This window comes from Solanum verrucosum, unplaced genomic scaffold (genome assembly GCF_900185275.1).
Source record: "Solanum verrucosum unplaced genomic scaffold, falcon-dt-bn FXZP01000119.1, whole genome shotgun sequence".
In the NCBI taxonomy this organism is placed as follows: domain Eukaryota; kingdom Viridiplantae; phylum Streptophyta; class Magnoliopsida; order Solanales; family Solanaceae; genus Solanum; species Solanum verrucosum.
The window spans coordinates 219,269-234,670 of NW_026019935.1; the positions used below are offsets into that span (position 1 = coordinate 219,269).

At 33.9% G+C, this 15,402-nt stretch overlaps 3 protein-coding genes across 3 annotated transcripts; all 3 read left to right on the top strand.

The window, feature by feature from the left end:
• Nucleotides 1-6,421: 6,421 nt before the first annotated feature.
• LOC125835340 (pre-rRNA-processing protein ESF2-like) lies at nt 6,422-9,001 on the top strand. The gene is given in 9 exon segments (XM_049514463.1): nt 6,422-6,488; nt 6,783-7,074; nt 7,181-7,244; nt 7,374-7,441; nt 7,860-7,949; nt 8,039-8,169; nt 8,587-8,739; nt 8,834-8,843; nt 8,846-9,001. Coding segments are annotated over 8 exon segments (849 nt in total). The 5' UTR covers nt 6,422-6,488; nt 6,783-6,854; the 3' UTR covers nt 8,959-9,001.
• A 265-nt stretch (nt 9,002-9,266) lies between these two features.
• Nucleotides 9,267-9,718, top strand: LOC125835449 (pentatricopeptide repeat-containing protein At4g35850, mitochondrial-like). The gene is made up of 3 exons (XM_049514579.1): nt 9,267-9,294; nt 9,395-9,530; nt 9,610-9,718. Exons 1-3 carry the CDS (start codon nt 9,270-9,272, stop codon nt 9,716-9,718), a joined length of 270 nt encoding a protein of 89 aa, XP_049370536.1. The 5' UTR covers nt 9,267-9,269.
• A 784-nt stretch (nt 9,719-10,502) lies between these two features.
• Nucleotides 10,503-15,402, top strand: LOC125835460 (acyl-coenzyme A oxidase 3, peroxisomal-like). Its single transcript, XM_049514588.1, has 11 exons — nt 10,503-10,993; nt 12,088-12,205; nt 12,308-12,415; nt 12,544-12,716; nt 12,830-12,929; nt 13,274-13,348; nt 13,445-13,564; nt 14,370-14,522; nt 14,601-14,705; nt 14,793-14,894; nt 15,124-15,402. Exons 1-11 carry the CDS (start codon nt 10,530-10,532, stop codon nt 15,370-15,372), a joined length of 1,767 nt encoding a protein of 588 aa, XP_049370545.1. The 5' UTR covers nt 10,503-10,529; the 3' UTR covers nt 15,373-15,402.

Sequence of the window (15,402 nt, forward strand, 5' to 3'; positions counted from 1 at the left end):
AGTTTTGTGTACGCTCTAATTATATAGTTGGTGAATACTCAATATACACTGATTAAAGGAAGATTAAAAAGAAAGTAATGGAAACTAATGTCTTGAAATTTATTTTTATTTGTTTGTTTGGTTGTTGACTTGGTACGAAGTTTAAAAGTGTAAAGACAACTTAATTTCACCTTATTGGTAAGAGTTTGATTTCTCATGTAGACTGAGGTAGAAGGGGGTGTGGAATATGATGGGAACAAATATGGAGGAGACAATCACATGAAATGTCACTTATATAATTTATTTATTGTATTTGCTTCTATCACATAAGTTATTTTCTTTATTTCCATTCGTCTCTATTTATATGACACTCTATTTTCAAATCACATTCAATAAGTGTGACATACCTTATATTTAGTAACAATTTAATTTTAAATTATCATTTTACCTGTACATAAATATCTACTATTTATTTTAGGACATAAAAAATCTTTTTATTAAATAAAACACTTAACCAATCAAATATCTTTACATAAATAAAAATAAAAATAATACTAGTATTAAATATGAGGAAATTAGAAGAAAAAAATGAAAAAAAAACAATATTTTTCTCTATCCACACGCACGTCATGCTCTACGTTTTTAGATTAAGGCAAAAGTTATACATTTAAATGTTGAGAAAACAAAGTGTTAATCATTTAGACAACCTTTTAATATTCAGATTTAGATATCACTTCTAAAAAAAATAGTGAATACTGACCTAAAAATTATCGACTTCAAATAGAAGTCGGTAAGTTCCGATCTCCGAAGGTCGATATTCTTAAAAAGAATAAAAAATAAAAAACTTTAGAAAACCGACTACAAGGAGTCGGTTTTTATGAAAAATATAGCGGGAAAATGAAATACCGACCTCTGGAGGTCGAAATTTTTCCAGAAAAAAATGAATTACAATAAAAACTGACCTCTTGATGTCGGTATTAAATAAATCAATAAATAACAATATTTTATTTTTTCTCAATTAAATATAAAAAACAAAATTGAGAAATATTTTGAATTAATTTTATTTAAATCGTCTTTCGGAGGACAATTTTGTGTAAAATAAAAAACAAAAAAAATTATAATACCCACTTCCGGAAGTCGGTAAAATTAAATAGTATGTAATTAAATTAATTTTCATTAAAATATTTATATAGTGACTTCCAGAAAATTAATAAATTAAAATTTTCAATTAACTTTAAATAAATCGTCTTCCGGATGACAGTTTTATATAAGTTCAAAAATAAATTAATATAAAATACCGACTTTCTTATGTCAGTATTATTTAATTAACATGACTACTTTTTATTTATCTTACGTATTTTTTATTTAATCTAATTACTTTTAATAAAAGCGACATTCGGAGGTCGATTTGTTTAAAATATTCCTATTAATCATAATTTTGCTATTGTGCATAATACTAAATTTTCATTTTACGAAATACACAATAGAACATCGTAAAGTACTATACAAAGCAAGTTCAATCAAGATTTTTACGTTCGATCTTGAATGGATGTCAAGTGTAGTGATCATACCGTAGGCAATGCCATGTAAATGATAATTCATCGGAGTATGAAATATGTTGATTATATACTCGTCGAGTAGTTTAACAAATCAAGTTTTATATATTAATGTTTCAGATATGAAATATATTATCAATTAAAGAAATACCGATATCAATCTAAGGAGATTTATATATTAAATTTGATATTGAAAAACTTCTGTTGATCAACAAAATTAAATTTATATAATTAGGAGGTATTTATTCGATTAAATACGTATTTTTAAAACATATTACGAGTTTTAAAATCTTAATCGATTTTGTCTAAAATTATATATTATAGTATCGCTAATTTACAAAATTATCAATTATTATTATTAAATTATTATATTTATCGATAGTTAAACTCAAAATAACTACTTTATTTAAATGTTTTTAAATTTAGGTGTGTTTAATTTATATGAAAATACTTTAATATATGTAGTATTTTATTAATTGAATAGCATTTCCTTAATCTCCCCTTAAATCATTTAAATCATAACCTTATTGTTCAATTTGTTTAATTCATAGCCCTCAATCTATTCAATTCTATTTCATGTTCAATTATTGCCATTTATTTGCTTATTTCAATTATAGCCTTGAACACTTTTCAATTATAGCCTGTCTGATTCAATTCAATTCTCAAAACCCCCATCCTTTAATCTCAGCCATTCGTTCATCCAAATCAACTAAAACCCTAAGCCATCCTTCTTTCTTCATCTCCTCCTCCTCTATCTCTCCCTCTCCTCTATTCTCCTAGCAGCTCAGGCGAAGCAGCGAACGGCGCCGGCCAGCGAGCAGCGAGACCCTCGCATCTCCATTCCTCTCCTCTTCGGCGAAGTTCTAGTAATCCAGGTATTTGATTAATCATCATACATACATAACAGTACGCTAAATTGAAGTTTACCTGGACTTTTACATGGTCCAACAATTTCTCAAACACGTCTGTAAACAACTCTAATATTAGAACTCTAAAACTATTCAAATTTATTTAAGCTCTAGTTATATGTGACTGGCAAAACTAGATAATCAAACTTGGGACGGAAGAAGAAACAATGTCCGTGAATGTAGATTTATTAGGAGTCTAGACTCTCTAGAGAAAAATTATCTCTCGACTCACTTGATCCTTTATCTCAATATGAAACTGACACTCTGAAACAATAGAGTTCATTCCAACAATCTTTGTATGGAAACAAGAAGACATACTGATTCCCAAGTAATTTGTGACATTCGGTTTGCGAGCTATTGCATAGGAGCGGGGGTTTTACCCTGTGCGCACCCAAAGGGTAGCGGCTGCGGGTTTCCCTTGTCATCAAAAAAAAAAAAGTAATTTGTGACATTCATCAGTCATCTTACCCAAGAGTCAGTTGTATGGAAGTTAGTGAGCACTCTTCTGCATTTATTTTACGTAAAGACCATCTTTGTTTGAAAGATATACAAACACACCACTGGATAAAACAAACAAGAATCCTCAGAATTAACAAGTGGAGCTTAGGTATAAATAGCCATGTCCTATTGGAGAACCATTCAAGTCAATAAGGCAGAAGCAAAAACATTCAGTCACTCCTGCCAATGTTATGTATTCACATAAGAAAATAGAAAGGCTGCATGAAGTAGTAGCATCAAGTCAAACCATTTTACCTTTGAAGTATGGAAACCACTAGCATGCGCACATAGATAAGGACTCAACTTCTGACCTCCTCGAGCGCACAACATTTCAGAAACTAATTTCAGCATGCTCACATAAAAAAGAGACCTTTAATCAATAAGACAGTATTAGTTATCTATAATGTGTTTAAATTTCTAAAGTTTAAGTACAATTGTTTTCTATAATGTGTTTGTGTCTATCTAGTATTGATACTTAGCTTTAATTTTGTGATAATTTATTTGGGTACATCGAGGGTTGGCTTAGCTTTAAATTAGGTGATAATGTATTTGCTTAGCATAAGTACCAACATTAGTTGATCGTATTGATGACAAAATTGATTTTCTTGCAAAATCAATTTGTGTCCATCTAGTGTTGACACTTAGATTTAAATTTAGAAATAATATATTTGTTAAGCATAAGTACCAACACTAGTTGATCCTATTGATGACAAAATTGATTTTCTTGCAAGATCAAAATGTGTCCATCTAGTGTTGATACTAAACTTTAATTTAGGAATAATGTGTTTGTCAGGCATAAGTACCAACACTAGTTGATTCTATTGATGACAAAATTGATTTTCTTACAAGATCGATTTGTGTCCATCTAGTGTTGATATTAAGCTTTAATTTTGGAATAATGTGTTTGTTAATCATAAGTACCCAACACTAGTTGATCCTGTTGATGACAAATGATTTTTTTGCAAAATCAATTTGTGTCTATCTAGTGTTGACACTTGGCTTTAAATTTAGAAATAATATATTTGTTAAGCATAAGTACCAACACTAGTTGATCCTATTGATGACAAAATTGATTTTCTTGCAAGATCGATTCCTGTCCATCTAGTGTTGATACTAAGCTTTAATTTAGGAATACTGTGTTTGATAAGCATAAGTACCAACACTAGTTGATCCTATTAGTTGGTGGATTTAGCTGTTGGAATTAATTCAAATGTAGTTATAGTTAATGTTTTTTAGTTGTTGAAATAAGTTCAAATAAAGTTTAATTAACCCCTAGCTAGTTTGACTCATTATTTAAAATGATGTGGTTTAGTTGGTGGATTTAGTTGTTGGAATTAAGTCAAAACTAGATAGAGTTAAAAAGTTGTCTAGTTGTTGAAATAAATTCAAATAAATAATATGATTTAGTTGTTGGAATTAAATCAAAACTAGTTAGAGTTAATATTGTTTAGTTGTTTAAATAAGTTCAAATAAACAATGTGGTTTAGTTGGTGGGTTTAATTCAAAACTAGTTAGAATTAAAAAGTTGTTTAAATAAGTTCAAATAAATTATAATGTGGTTTAGTTGGTGGATTTAGTTGTTGGAATCAAGTCAAAACTAGTTAGAGTTAAAGTTGTTTAGTTGTTTTTAAGTTCAAATAAATAATGTGGTTTAGTTGGTAGTTTTAGTTGTTGGAATCAAGTCAAAACTAGTTAGAGTTAAAGTTGTTTAAATAAGTTCAAATAAATAATTTGGTTTAGTTGGTGGAATTAATTCAAAACTAGTTAGAGTTAATATTGTTTAGTTGTTTAAATAAGTTCAAATAAACAATGTGGTTTAGTTGGTGGATTTAAGTGGAAACTAGTTAGAGTTAAAAAGTTGTTTAGTTGTTTAAATAAGTTCAAATAAATAATGTGGTTTATTTGGTGAATTTAGTTGTTGAAATTAAGTCAAAACTAGTTAGAGTTAAAGTTGTTTAGTTGTTGAAATAAATTCAAATAAATAGTGTGGTTTAGTTGGTGAAATTAATTCAAAACTAGTTAGAGTTAATGTTGTTTGGTTGTTTAAATAAGTTCAAATAAATAATGTGATTTAGTTGGTAGATTTAGTTGTTAGAATTAAGTCAAAACTAGTTAGAGTTAAAGTTGTTTAGTTGTTTGATCGTATTTTAGTTTATTTTGAAGTTGGATGAAGTTTATTTTGAAGAAGATTAATGTATATGTTGAAACATATTGTGTTGGCAACTCTTTGGGCTGTTTTGGTAGAAATATGCAGGTGGACAACTAAAATTGCAAAAATAAATAAATGATACCGACCTCTGGAGGTCGGAATATAAAAAATAAATAATTTTTTAAAGATTAAAAATTAATTAATACCGACCTCTGAATGTCGGTATTTTAAAATATAAGAAATAAATATTTTGACATCCAGAAGACGGAAATAATAAAAATAAAAATAAACAAATATATAAAAGTGACCTCAAGAAGTCAGAAAATAAAATAATGAATTTTCCGACTTAAAATTAAAACTGACCTTGAAAGGTCGGTATTGAAAAACGACCAAGCTTTTTCCTACCTAAGCTGGGAAGTCGGTATTTGTAGGTCAGTATTCACTATTTTTTTAGTAGTGCATGATGTTTTTGTTAACCAAGATGTTTGTTTAACTATAACTCAACTTTTTTTTTTTTGGGGGTAGGGGGTGGGGGTTTGTTATTGCTATATTAGCAGGAAATTATAATGTAAGAAATAAAAGAAGTAATGTTTAATGTTCTGATGGACTAGTAACCAAAAACAAATTCATAGCTAAATATTGGCGCCTGTCGAAAGAAAATATGCCATCCATGAATATTACATTACAAAAACTAGATTTTATTAGAAGGAACACGGCCGCCTCTTCTGCCGGTAAAAATGATTTAAATGGTTTTGTTAGGACACAAATCTATTTTGTTAGGGCACAAATCAGTGAGAGACTCATAGCTTCGGTGTTGGGCCCTTTAAATTCCAAAGTTCCAAGGAGAAAGTGCATAATTACTCGTTTTTGCGGTTGTCATGCTATTAGTATCCGTGTTTTCGGCTGTTTTTGCCAAGGTAAAAGTTTAAATATTTTTGATTGAGGTGTATAAAAAAATTGGTTGAACTTTCTCTTAGCGTCTGAATCTTTTCATGTATATTTGCACCTCATTTATGCACGACTAAATGAGGAGAGTGAGTACACTCACTCTGCCACGTCAGTTCTTAGGGTGGTATTTAATCACTTCAAAATTATTAAGGGAATATTTAAATGCCTATATAGTTAAAGTACTAAAGTAATTTTGTTCTTAAATTTAAGAGGATTTGATGTATTTACTCAATTTTTAATTATAGTTAAATAAAATTTCAAAAAAAAAGTACATAATTAGTAAGAAACTATTAAGAAGATTTTAATTATAATTGTAACAATAAATAGAATCTAGTTTTTTTTATATTCTACTTGTGTATTTTGGCTCTTCCAAGTGTGGTTTGGCTTAATACGACACTTGTCACAGTTAACATTCTACATCGCCTTCGGCAGAGCTGGTCGTCTCTTTAGGTATGTTTATATCTCCTTCATCTTTTGTCTCAGTGCATTTGGTTCTCCTTTAATCTTGCCTCTTGCTCGAATTTATCTTCGGATTCGGATGTATATATTTGTTGTCGTATTTGAGCTTCCTTTTTCGAACTGAATTTGGGGATTTTTTTGCTTCTTTGAAGGATTTGTAATTTTGTGGCTTTAGGGCTTAGGGTTGAGCCGCCCTTGCTTTCAACTGTCCTTGTGGCTTTTTAGTAGCTTTAGGGTTGGGGGAGTTAATTTTATGATTGCTAATATACGAAATTATTCTTGTAGCTTTGACGGACAAATTCCACTATAGCACAAGTTTTATCTGTTACGCACAACTGGTTTTCTCCTTTTCGTTAGATGGGTGAGAAAGATTTGGAAATTGAGGAAACAAGTCCACCACGTAGAGAAGATGAAACTAAAACACAAGTAGGAAAAGTTAAAAAGAAGAAGAAGGTGAAGGCGGAAAAGCGTGGAGTTTGTCACGTAAGTAGAGTACCGCCTCGTATGGACCACGTGAAACTTCGCCAGGTTCTTTCTCAGTTTGGAGAAATTCAGAGAATATATCTTGTACCTGAAGGTTTGTTGAGTTCCTTGTTTATGCTCTTATATCTGATATTGGTTAAACACTTCACTGTGCTCCTCAGCTTAGCTTGGTTGTCTTTACTAATTTGTCTTTCATACAGCTGTTGCTGCTCAAATGAATCGGAAACGGGCAGGTGGATTCCGAGGACAAGCATTTTCAGAAGGGTATGCTCATATTGAAGTTTCTATCAACTGAAATCAGATTATCTATTATTTAGCATGAATTGTATCTTGCATCTGCATGATTATGACATTTTTTACCGAAAGTAATTAAACTATCATCTATATCTGTAGGTGGGTTGAGTTTACAAAAAAGAGTGTTGCCAAAAGAGTCGCAAATATGTTGAATGGTCAACAGATGGGTAAAACAACATATTTTCTTAGCAGTGCCTTCCTTTTCTTCTTGATTCTTTTCCAGTTTAAGGAATTATGTTTAGATGTTCAGGCTATTTACATAGCTTTCTAGCTGTTTCTTTTTTTTGGTGAATAGGGTGCCATCGTAGCATCTAACAGTAAGTTTGACAAATGTTTCTATTTTCTTGTTGAGCTGACTAGTTATTGTGCTTATTACACATTTTTAGGGGACACACCAATTATTCAGATACTAGCCAAAATTTGGCTTCTATTACGAATAGACTATCATTGTTTTGTTGCATTATGTCATTTGTGTCATAACAATGTAATTTGGTTATTCTGATTCAGATTTCAACTTCTGTTATTCTTATATTTTCAGTGACCTTGAGAGGTTATCGACTTTACTGTCAAATTTCTGTTTGACAGGTGGAAGAAAAAGGTCATCATTCTATTATGACATTTGGAATGTCAAGTACTTGTCTAAAATCAAATGGGATGATGTTACTGATGAAATCGGTATGCTGTTACTTTTTGGTTTATTGGGTAGTGATGCATTTTTCGATCTCCATTCACTTCTTAATTGATGCCTTACAAACATTTTGCAGCACAAAGGCATGCAGTTCGTGAGCAGAAACTAGCTTTGGAGCTTTCTGCTGCTAAGAGGGAGCGTGATTTCTACCTTACACAAGTTGATAAATCTCGTGCTTTAAGTTCTATTGAAGAACGAATGAAGAAGGTCAGTGATACAATTTTTAATTAATTCTTTAGCATGCAAGTAGTTGTTAAGCAGCATGTTTTGATCTCCCCCAATTGACTTTCTTATTTGCCATCTCCTTTTGAGTTTTTATTCTTTAAATAGTAGTTACAACATGAGACAACTCTAGTTTTTCGTTGATAAGCTCTGATGTGGATTTCTAATACATTGATTGATGTTAGAAGATGACTCTTTAAGCAAAACTAATAAAATATAGATGTTGGTTTGTATGTAAAATAGGAAGAGTCTCTTTCCCTCACCCTGAATTATTATTACTTGGTAATGTATTATAGCCAGTTTTAGTTTAGGTATTCGACCACTCACTTTATCTTACCTTATATCTTTCGCAATTGAGTAATATAGTATAGATAAAACTTTTTAATTGTTCCATCTTTACAGAAGCAAAAGGTGCAACAGGAATCTGGTGTAATTTCTGATTTCCCAAGTGATCAGTTTGCACCAAAGGTGATACGACAATTTCCCCAGAAAAAACCTGTGGCAGATCAAGCTGGGAAACTCAAGCCTAGTCTGTCTAAGGATGTTTTGGCCGGAGTAAGTTCCATTTCCCCCATTCCCTGCTGTGGTGAAAGAGGTAAATAAAAGACTTGCTTATGTTCTGATGGAAACTGCTCTTCATTTTGTACAGGTATTTGGTGGTCAATGACAAGGGCGTACGAGTGCAAACATTTCGGAAATTGTGCTTGCCAATTTTTTCAACCATATTTGATTTTGTTGCCTTCAAAAACATCTCTGACTGTTATTAGATGTTAAAGTTATAAGTAAACCTCAATCAAAATTTTTATCTTTATTTGCAGTTGATTGTAGATGTCATATTAAATGTGTGTGTAGCCTTGTTTAACTTGTCTAATTTCAAATGGACTAATGTATCTCTCATGGATCAGTGGATGAACCATTAGGACTTTACGACTGTACAGTCTGTGAGACGTATTGAGCTTATCTGTCCTTACCTTGAACCAATATTTGATTAAATACTTAAAACGTGTGGCAAAGCTGTATAATAACCCTCTCAAGGCTACTTATCCCAAAATCGTTCAATGTGTGTGTGAGATTCTGCTGCAGCCATGAAGCTCCTCAGAACCCTCTCTGGTAGATATCACTCTTCTTCCTCATTATATATTATATATACTCACTACTGTTCCATCACCAAACCATTTATTTGAGGTTTTTTTTTTCTTTTTTCTTTCAGGACCCAAAAATCTATTCGTTCAAAGTATAGGGCATCGATACTTTGCGGCCACACCAGAAGAGTACGCCAACAGAAACTATGCCAACAATGAGTCTGAATATACCACTGTTATTAACTCTATTACTGCTCAGAGAAAGTAATTTTCATCTCCAATTGATTTGAGATTAAGGCATACATACATGATTTTGATTCCAATTATTATAGGAATGAATTAGGAATTTCTTGTTGAGCAATCTGTTTAACCCTATTGAAAGAGGTGGCAAAGTTTTTGTTTCACCTGATTACAATCAATCTAAAGAACAACAAAGGGAAATATCACCATGAAGAGAATTGGGTACCTTCTTGAACATGGGGTTTTTAAGAAATGGCTTACTGGTAAAGGGCCTGAAGATGAGTTGAGGAAATTAGGTCTCTTGGATTGTCTTGGCATCTATGATCATTCACTTGCCATCAAAGTTGGAGTCCATTTTTTCCTATGGTATGTTTTTTTTTTTCCTTCATTGTGTTGCTTTTACGTTTTTGGTTTCTCACTCGGTGTCCGGAGCCTACATTGGAGCTCCGACTAAATTCGGATCGTGCTCTGTGGAGCCCATTCGCAGTAGCGCTCCCAATGGGATTTTCTTCATATCCAGGGCTCGAACCCGAAACCTTTGGGTAAGGATGAAACACTCCCACCAGTGCACCATAATCCGTGTTGCTTTGTTAGATAGAATGACATATAATTCATCGAGAACCATACCCGAAAAGCTAGCTATTAAGACGAGAGAGCAAAAAGCTATATAAATCCCTTTTAGTGGACCATAACAAACTACTAAACTCAGTCCTCAACGGTTCCACACTAGGTAGCTTTCACTCTACCATGAGTAGGTAAATTTGTATAAAGATGTTTAGTTAGTGTGTTTAAACACGAATGTATAAATTACGTGGTGTAAATACTTTTAATAGAATGTAATTTTTCCGTAAAATAATGTTGACATTTATCCCATGATCATCAATCACCTACCCCACCAGAATTTTCAACATTTCTAATAGTAGAAAATTCCGTCTCACTAGCATTTTCTTGATTTCTCATACAAAATCAAGCATCACTTTAAAACTCTCAATAATGGAAAAGTATAATCTTTTGTGTTCTTCAATGGAGAAAGTGAATTTCAGAACTAAAGTTCTGAGCAGACACCTAAAACAAGAAACCCCAATACTCAATGTTATACTCCAATCATTGCCATGTCTCAGCTACAATCTACCTGAGCTTTCAGAGCCAGCTTCTGTTTTTTACATTAAAGAGATGAGAAAGCTCATGGATGGTCACAATTTGGAGGAAAGAGACTGGTTTTTTGGTCTGATATTACAGAGCAAAATTTTTAACCCTGTAAAAAGAGGTGGAAAAGTGTTTCTTTCACCTGATTATAGTCAATCTAAGGAACAGCAAAGGCAAATTACCTTGAGGAGGATTCAGTACCTTGTTGAACATGGGTTTTCCAAGGATTGGCCGACTATTAAAGGGCCTGAAGATGAGTTGAGGAAATTGGCTCTCTTGGATTGTCTTTTTATCTATGATCATTCTCTTTCCATCAAGATGGGTGTTCATTTTCTCCTATGGTATGCTTTTTTGTCCGTTATGTACCTAGTGCGGCAACACTCGACTACCTACTAACCGTTTATTCTCATTTTCGATTTCCATACCTTAATATTTATTAGTAAGTTGATATTGAGTCATGTCCTATCTAATCACCTCCCTCAATTAGATTTCTGGTATAGCCAACCTGTAACACCTTCTTACCGGCACATCTACGCACCTCCTCTTCACATGCCCGAATCATTTTAGTTTCACCTTTCTCATCTTGTTTGCTACAGGGGCCGCTCCCCACCTTGTCCCTTATAACTTCATTTCTAATCATATCTCCTGAGTGTGCTCACACATTCATCTGAGTATCCTCATCTCCACTATAATCATCTTTTGGACGTGGACATTCTTGGTTGGCCAATACTATGTCCCGTATAACAATATCGGTACCACCACTCTGTAGAATTTGCCCTTAAGTCTTGCTAGCACATTCTTATCACAGTACTCCGAATGTGAGCATCCATTTTGCCTACCCGCTCCAATACGACGCGTGACATCAACATCAATCTCCCCGTTTTCTTGGATTATGAACCCAAGATACTTGAAGCTCCCTTTCTTGGGTATGATTTGTGCATCGATATTCATTCCACCTTCGCTTCATGCATTACGTCACTAAACTTGCACTCCAAGTACTCTCTTTTAGTCCTACTTAATCAGAAAACTTTAAGACTCTAGGGTTTGTCTCCAAACTTCTAGCCTATCGTTAACTATACCACGCGTTTCATCAATCAATACTATGTCATGAGCACGAACATTCTTGATTGCCTGATTAACTTGTAACAACCTAAGTAGACATTGAATTTTTATGTACAGACATTCAATGTTATTTTTTCCGTCAGACTTCCAGGGTATCTGCATACAACTGAGCTTTCTTGAAAAGTACATGATTGGATGATTTTTATGTTGGTGGTCAACTATTGCACGAAAAAGATAATTAAAGAATATTATAAGAAGAACCTAAATGGATGAAATTTATTGTAGAGACAATCTTGATTGGTTGGTTGTCGTTGCATAAATTGAATTTCCAGGTTATCAGAATATCATTGAACTTTTTGGTTGATTGATTCAGGGGTGGTGCAATCCAGTTTTTCGGTACCAAACGACATCATGATAAATGGTTGAAGGACACAGAGGATTACGTGGTTAAAGGTTGCTTCTCGATGACAGAGTTGGGGCATGGAAGTAATGTATGTGAAAGTTGTTTAAGTATATATTATATAACTTTAGAAAGTAAAATATTGTCCATTGTTTCTGCAATTCTAACTGATATATTTGCAAGTACCGTTCAGGTTCGAGGTATTGAAACAGTAACAACGTATGATTCAAGCACAGGAGAGTTTGTCATAAATACTCCATGTGAATCAGCTCAGAAGTATTGGATTGGGGGTGCAGCTAATGTAACTATACTTCCTCTCGGAAACAAATTTGGCATGTTTATTTGATTGATGTTTTTTGTTTGTCAACTTGCTAACTCTTGCTTGAGCCTTAGTCTAAATTGATATCATTTCTCTTGACTGTGTTGTAGCATGCAACACATACCATAGTTTTCTCTCAGCTCATCATTGACGGGGGAAATCAAGGTGTCCATGCTTTTATCGCTCAGATCAGAGATGAAAATGGAGACATTTGTCCAAACATCCGCATAGCTGATTGTGGTCACAAGATTGGCTTAAATGGTGTTGACAATGGCAGAATTTGGTAGAGAAGAGCTGTACTTGAACTTGGCTTTAAGTGTAGTAAATTGTAGTAAAAGTTTATGGCTTCATTTTGGCAGTTAGGAGCTAAGCTCTTTGTGAAATCTCATTTTTCAGGTTTGACAATGTCCGGGTACCCAGAGAAAATTTGTTAAATTCAGTGGCGGATGTTTCTCCAGATGGGAAATATCTTACTGCTATCAAGGATCCTGACCAGGTAAACTTAATTCGTTTAAGGCAATGATTCCCAATTATTTTGTTGTGCTTGATTAATACAAGTCTTTTCTAAGGAAGCATAATAAGGATAATTTTTATCTATTAGTGATTCTTTACGGTATGCCGGAGAAAACAGCCTCTGGCAGAAATGCAAGGTAGGACTGCGTACAATAGGCCCTTGTGGTCGGCCCTTCCCCAAACCCTGCGCATAGTAGGAGCTTAGTACAGGGGCTGCCATTTTTCTAGTGATTCTTTAGGATCATAGGAGATTGTTACAGTTTTGACAGTTCGTCAAGAAACATTGCTGAGGATAATGCTAACTGGATTTTGACAATTTGTTCCCAGAGATTTGCAGCATTTTTGTCCCCTTTGACATCTGGCCGTGTGACAATTGCATCTAGTGCAGTTTACTCCGCAAAGGTATGACAAGCAACAGTTGCTTCTACACACGTATTTTATTTACCAATCATAGTATTTTTCTGGCATATCATTTTTCTGTTCATGATGCTTTATCAGATTGGTTTGGCAACTGCGATAAGATACTCGCTGACAAGAAGAGCGTTTTCAGTTACTCCTAATGGACCAGAAGTTCTTATACTTGATTACCCAAGTCATCAACGGCGACTTCTTCCTCACTGAAATGGTCTATATTTTATTCTACCATGCATTCTTTCCTTCGTTCTCTTTGTATTATTATTCTTTATTTATGGTTTCCCCCCTTTATTTTGTTTCTTTCAACAGTACTACATCGATAAAATAACCAAAATCTTTTGTTGTTTTCTCTTTTAAATTGAAGTAGGTTTAACCTTTCAAATGTCCATTTTGTCGCTCCGTAGTTAACTTTCTGGCTGTAGGTATGTATAGAAACTCTTCTATGCCTGCTAGTTGAAACTTGTTTTTATAATAAATAAGCCTTTTGAGAATGTGTTTCAGTTTTTTTCCTTTACTAATTTGTCATGTTTTTCTTGTAGTATGTTCTCAGAGTCACTTACCTCCCACCTCCTCGGGGCCAATTGTTTTCTATTTTCAGCTACTGTACTTCTGCAATGTTACCATCATTTTTTTTTTCTATTTTCAGCTACTGTACTTCTACAATCTTATCATCATTTGTTAAAACCTACCATGCAGTCTGCCATTTTTTTGTAGTACATATGTAGTTTCTTCTGACTCCGATAAAAATGAAACAGTAACGTTTTCTTCCGTGATTCTTTTGTAAAAAAAGAATTTGTAACACTCTCAAGAGCATGCATGGTTCTTTGGGTCGAAAAGTTGATAGGATCATAGATTTTTTGCAGCAGCATTAGGTGAAAAGAGATATTTCATCATCTTGTAGCATTAGTAGTCATTCTGCATTGACCTACTCTACACGGCGCACACACGTTATTGATGATCTCTTTGCATAGTCACTAGGTAACTTTGTTGTTCGATGGATAAATTGTAATGGCAGGTTAGCAAGGCACTTTTTGGGGAATATGTGGCAGTCAAAAGGAGTAAGAAGCCGTTCAAAGGATTGGGATTAGAACACATGAACACCTCTCGTCCCGTCATACCTTCACAACTTACAAGTTCTACAATGAGGCAAGCCCAGTTCCGGGTAACAAAGCTTTTGTTTCCTTTTTCATTTTAGATGAATCATTTATCAGGTCAGAAGTTCTGATTGCCTTTATTCCAGAATGACATATTCTGCCTACGGGAACGAGACCTGTTGGAACGTTTTGCTGCTGAAGTTTCGCAATGCCAGGCACAGGGAAAAAGCAAGGAATATGCTTTTACTTTGGTAAGCATACTCTTCATCTTTATTCTTCTCTTATTCAGCTTGTATAGGGTGCTTGCATATAACAAATCAATGTTTCCCCCTCGACAGAATTATCAGCTTGCTGAAGACCTGGGGAGAGCCTTCTCAGACCGAGCAGTTCTCCATACTTTCCTCGATGCAGAGGCATCCGTCACATCTGGCCCCCTTAAGGTACTAACAAATGTCTTTCAGATCATTTTTATAGTTGTTAGACACAACTATTTAACTAAAGAGGGGGTAGGTGCAGTGGACAAAGTCATGAAATGTCTCACTGCCAGGAAATAATCAGAATGTTCGACCTTTATGCGTGATGAGAATGTGAAATAGAGTTTTCTAATGTCGTATCAATAGATAATATCTAAACCGTGTTGTATGTGTTCAACCGTGAATTATCTTGCAGAACGTTTTGGATCTCGTCAGATCGATGTATGTTCTGGTCACCCTAGAAGAGGATGCTGCATTCCTCCGATACGGATACCTGTTGATGGACAATGCTGCTATAGTGAGAAAAGAAGTTGCAAAGCAATGCAGTGAACTAAGGCCACATGCACTTTCCTTGGTCAGTTCCTTTGGCTTACCTGACGCCTTCTTGAGCCCGATAGCTTTCAATTGGGTTGAGGCCAATGCTTCGTCTTCTGAACAAAACTAGCTCGTCGTTTGTAGATTACTAGTTACCACA

Excerpts from the sequence above, each read along its gene's own strand:
- LOC125835449 (XM_049514579.1), top strand. The coding sequence starts at position 9,270 with ATGAAGCTCCTCAGAACCCTCTCTG. Across the intron at positions 9,295-9,394 it reads GCTCCTCAGAACCCTCTCTG|GACCCAAAAATCTATTCGTT; the intron begins GTAGATATCACT and ends TTTTTCTTTCAG. Across the intron at positions 9,531-9,609 it reads TCTATTACTGCTCAGAGAAA|GAATTTCTTGTTGAGCAATC; the intron begins GTAATTTTCATC and ends GGAATGAATTAG.
- LOC125835460 (XM_049514588.1), top strand. The coding sequence starts at position 10,530 with ATGGAGAAAGTGAATTTCAGAACTAAAGTTCTGAGCAGACACCTAAAA. Across the intron at positions 13,349-13,444 it reads GTGCAGTTTACTCCGCAAAG|ATTGGTTTGGCAACTGCGAT; the intron begins GTATGACAAGCA and ends ATGCTTTATCAG. Across the intron at positions 14,706-14,792 it reads AGGAATATGCTTTTACTTTG|AATTATCAGCTTGCTGAAGA; the intron begins GTAAGCATACTC and ends CCCCCTCGACAG.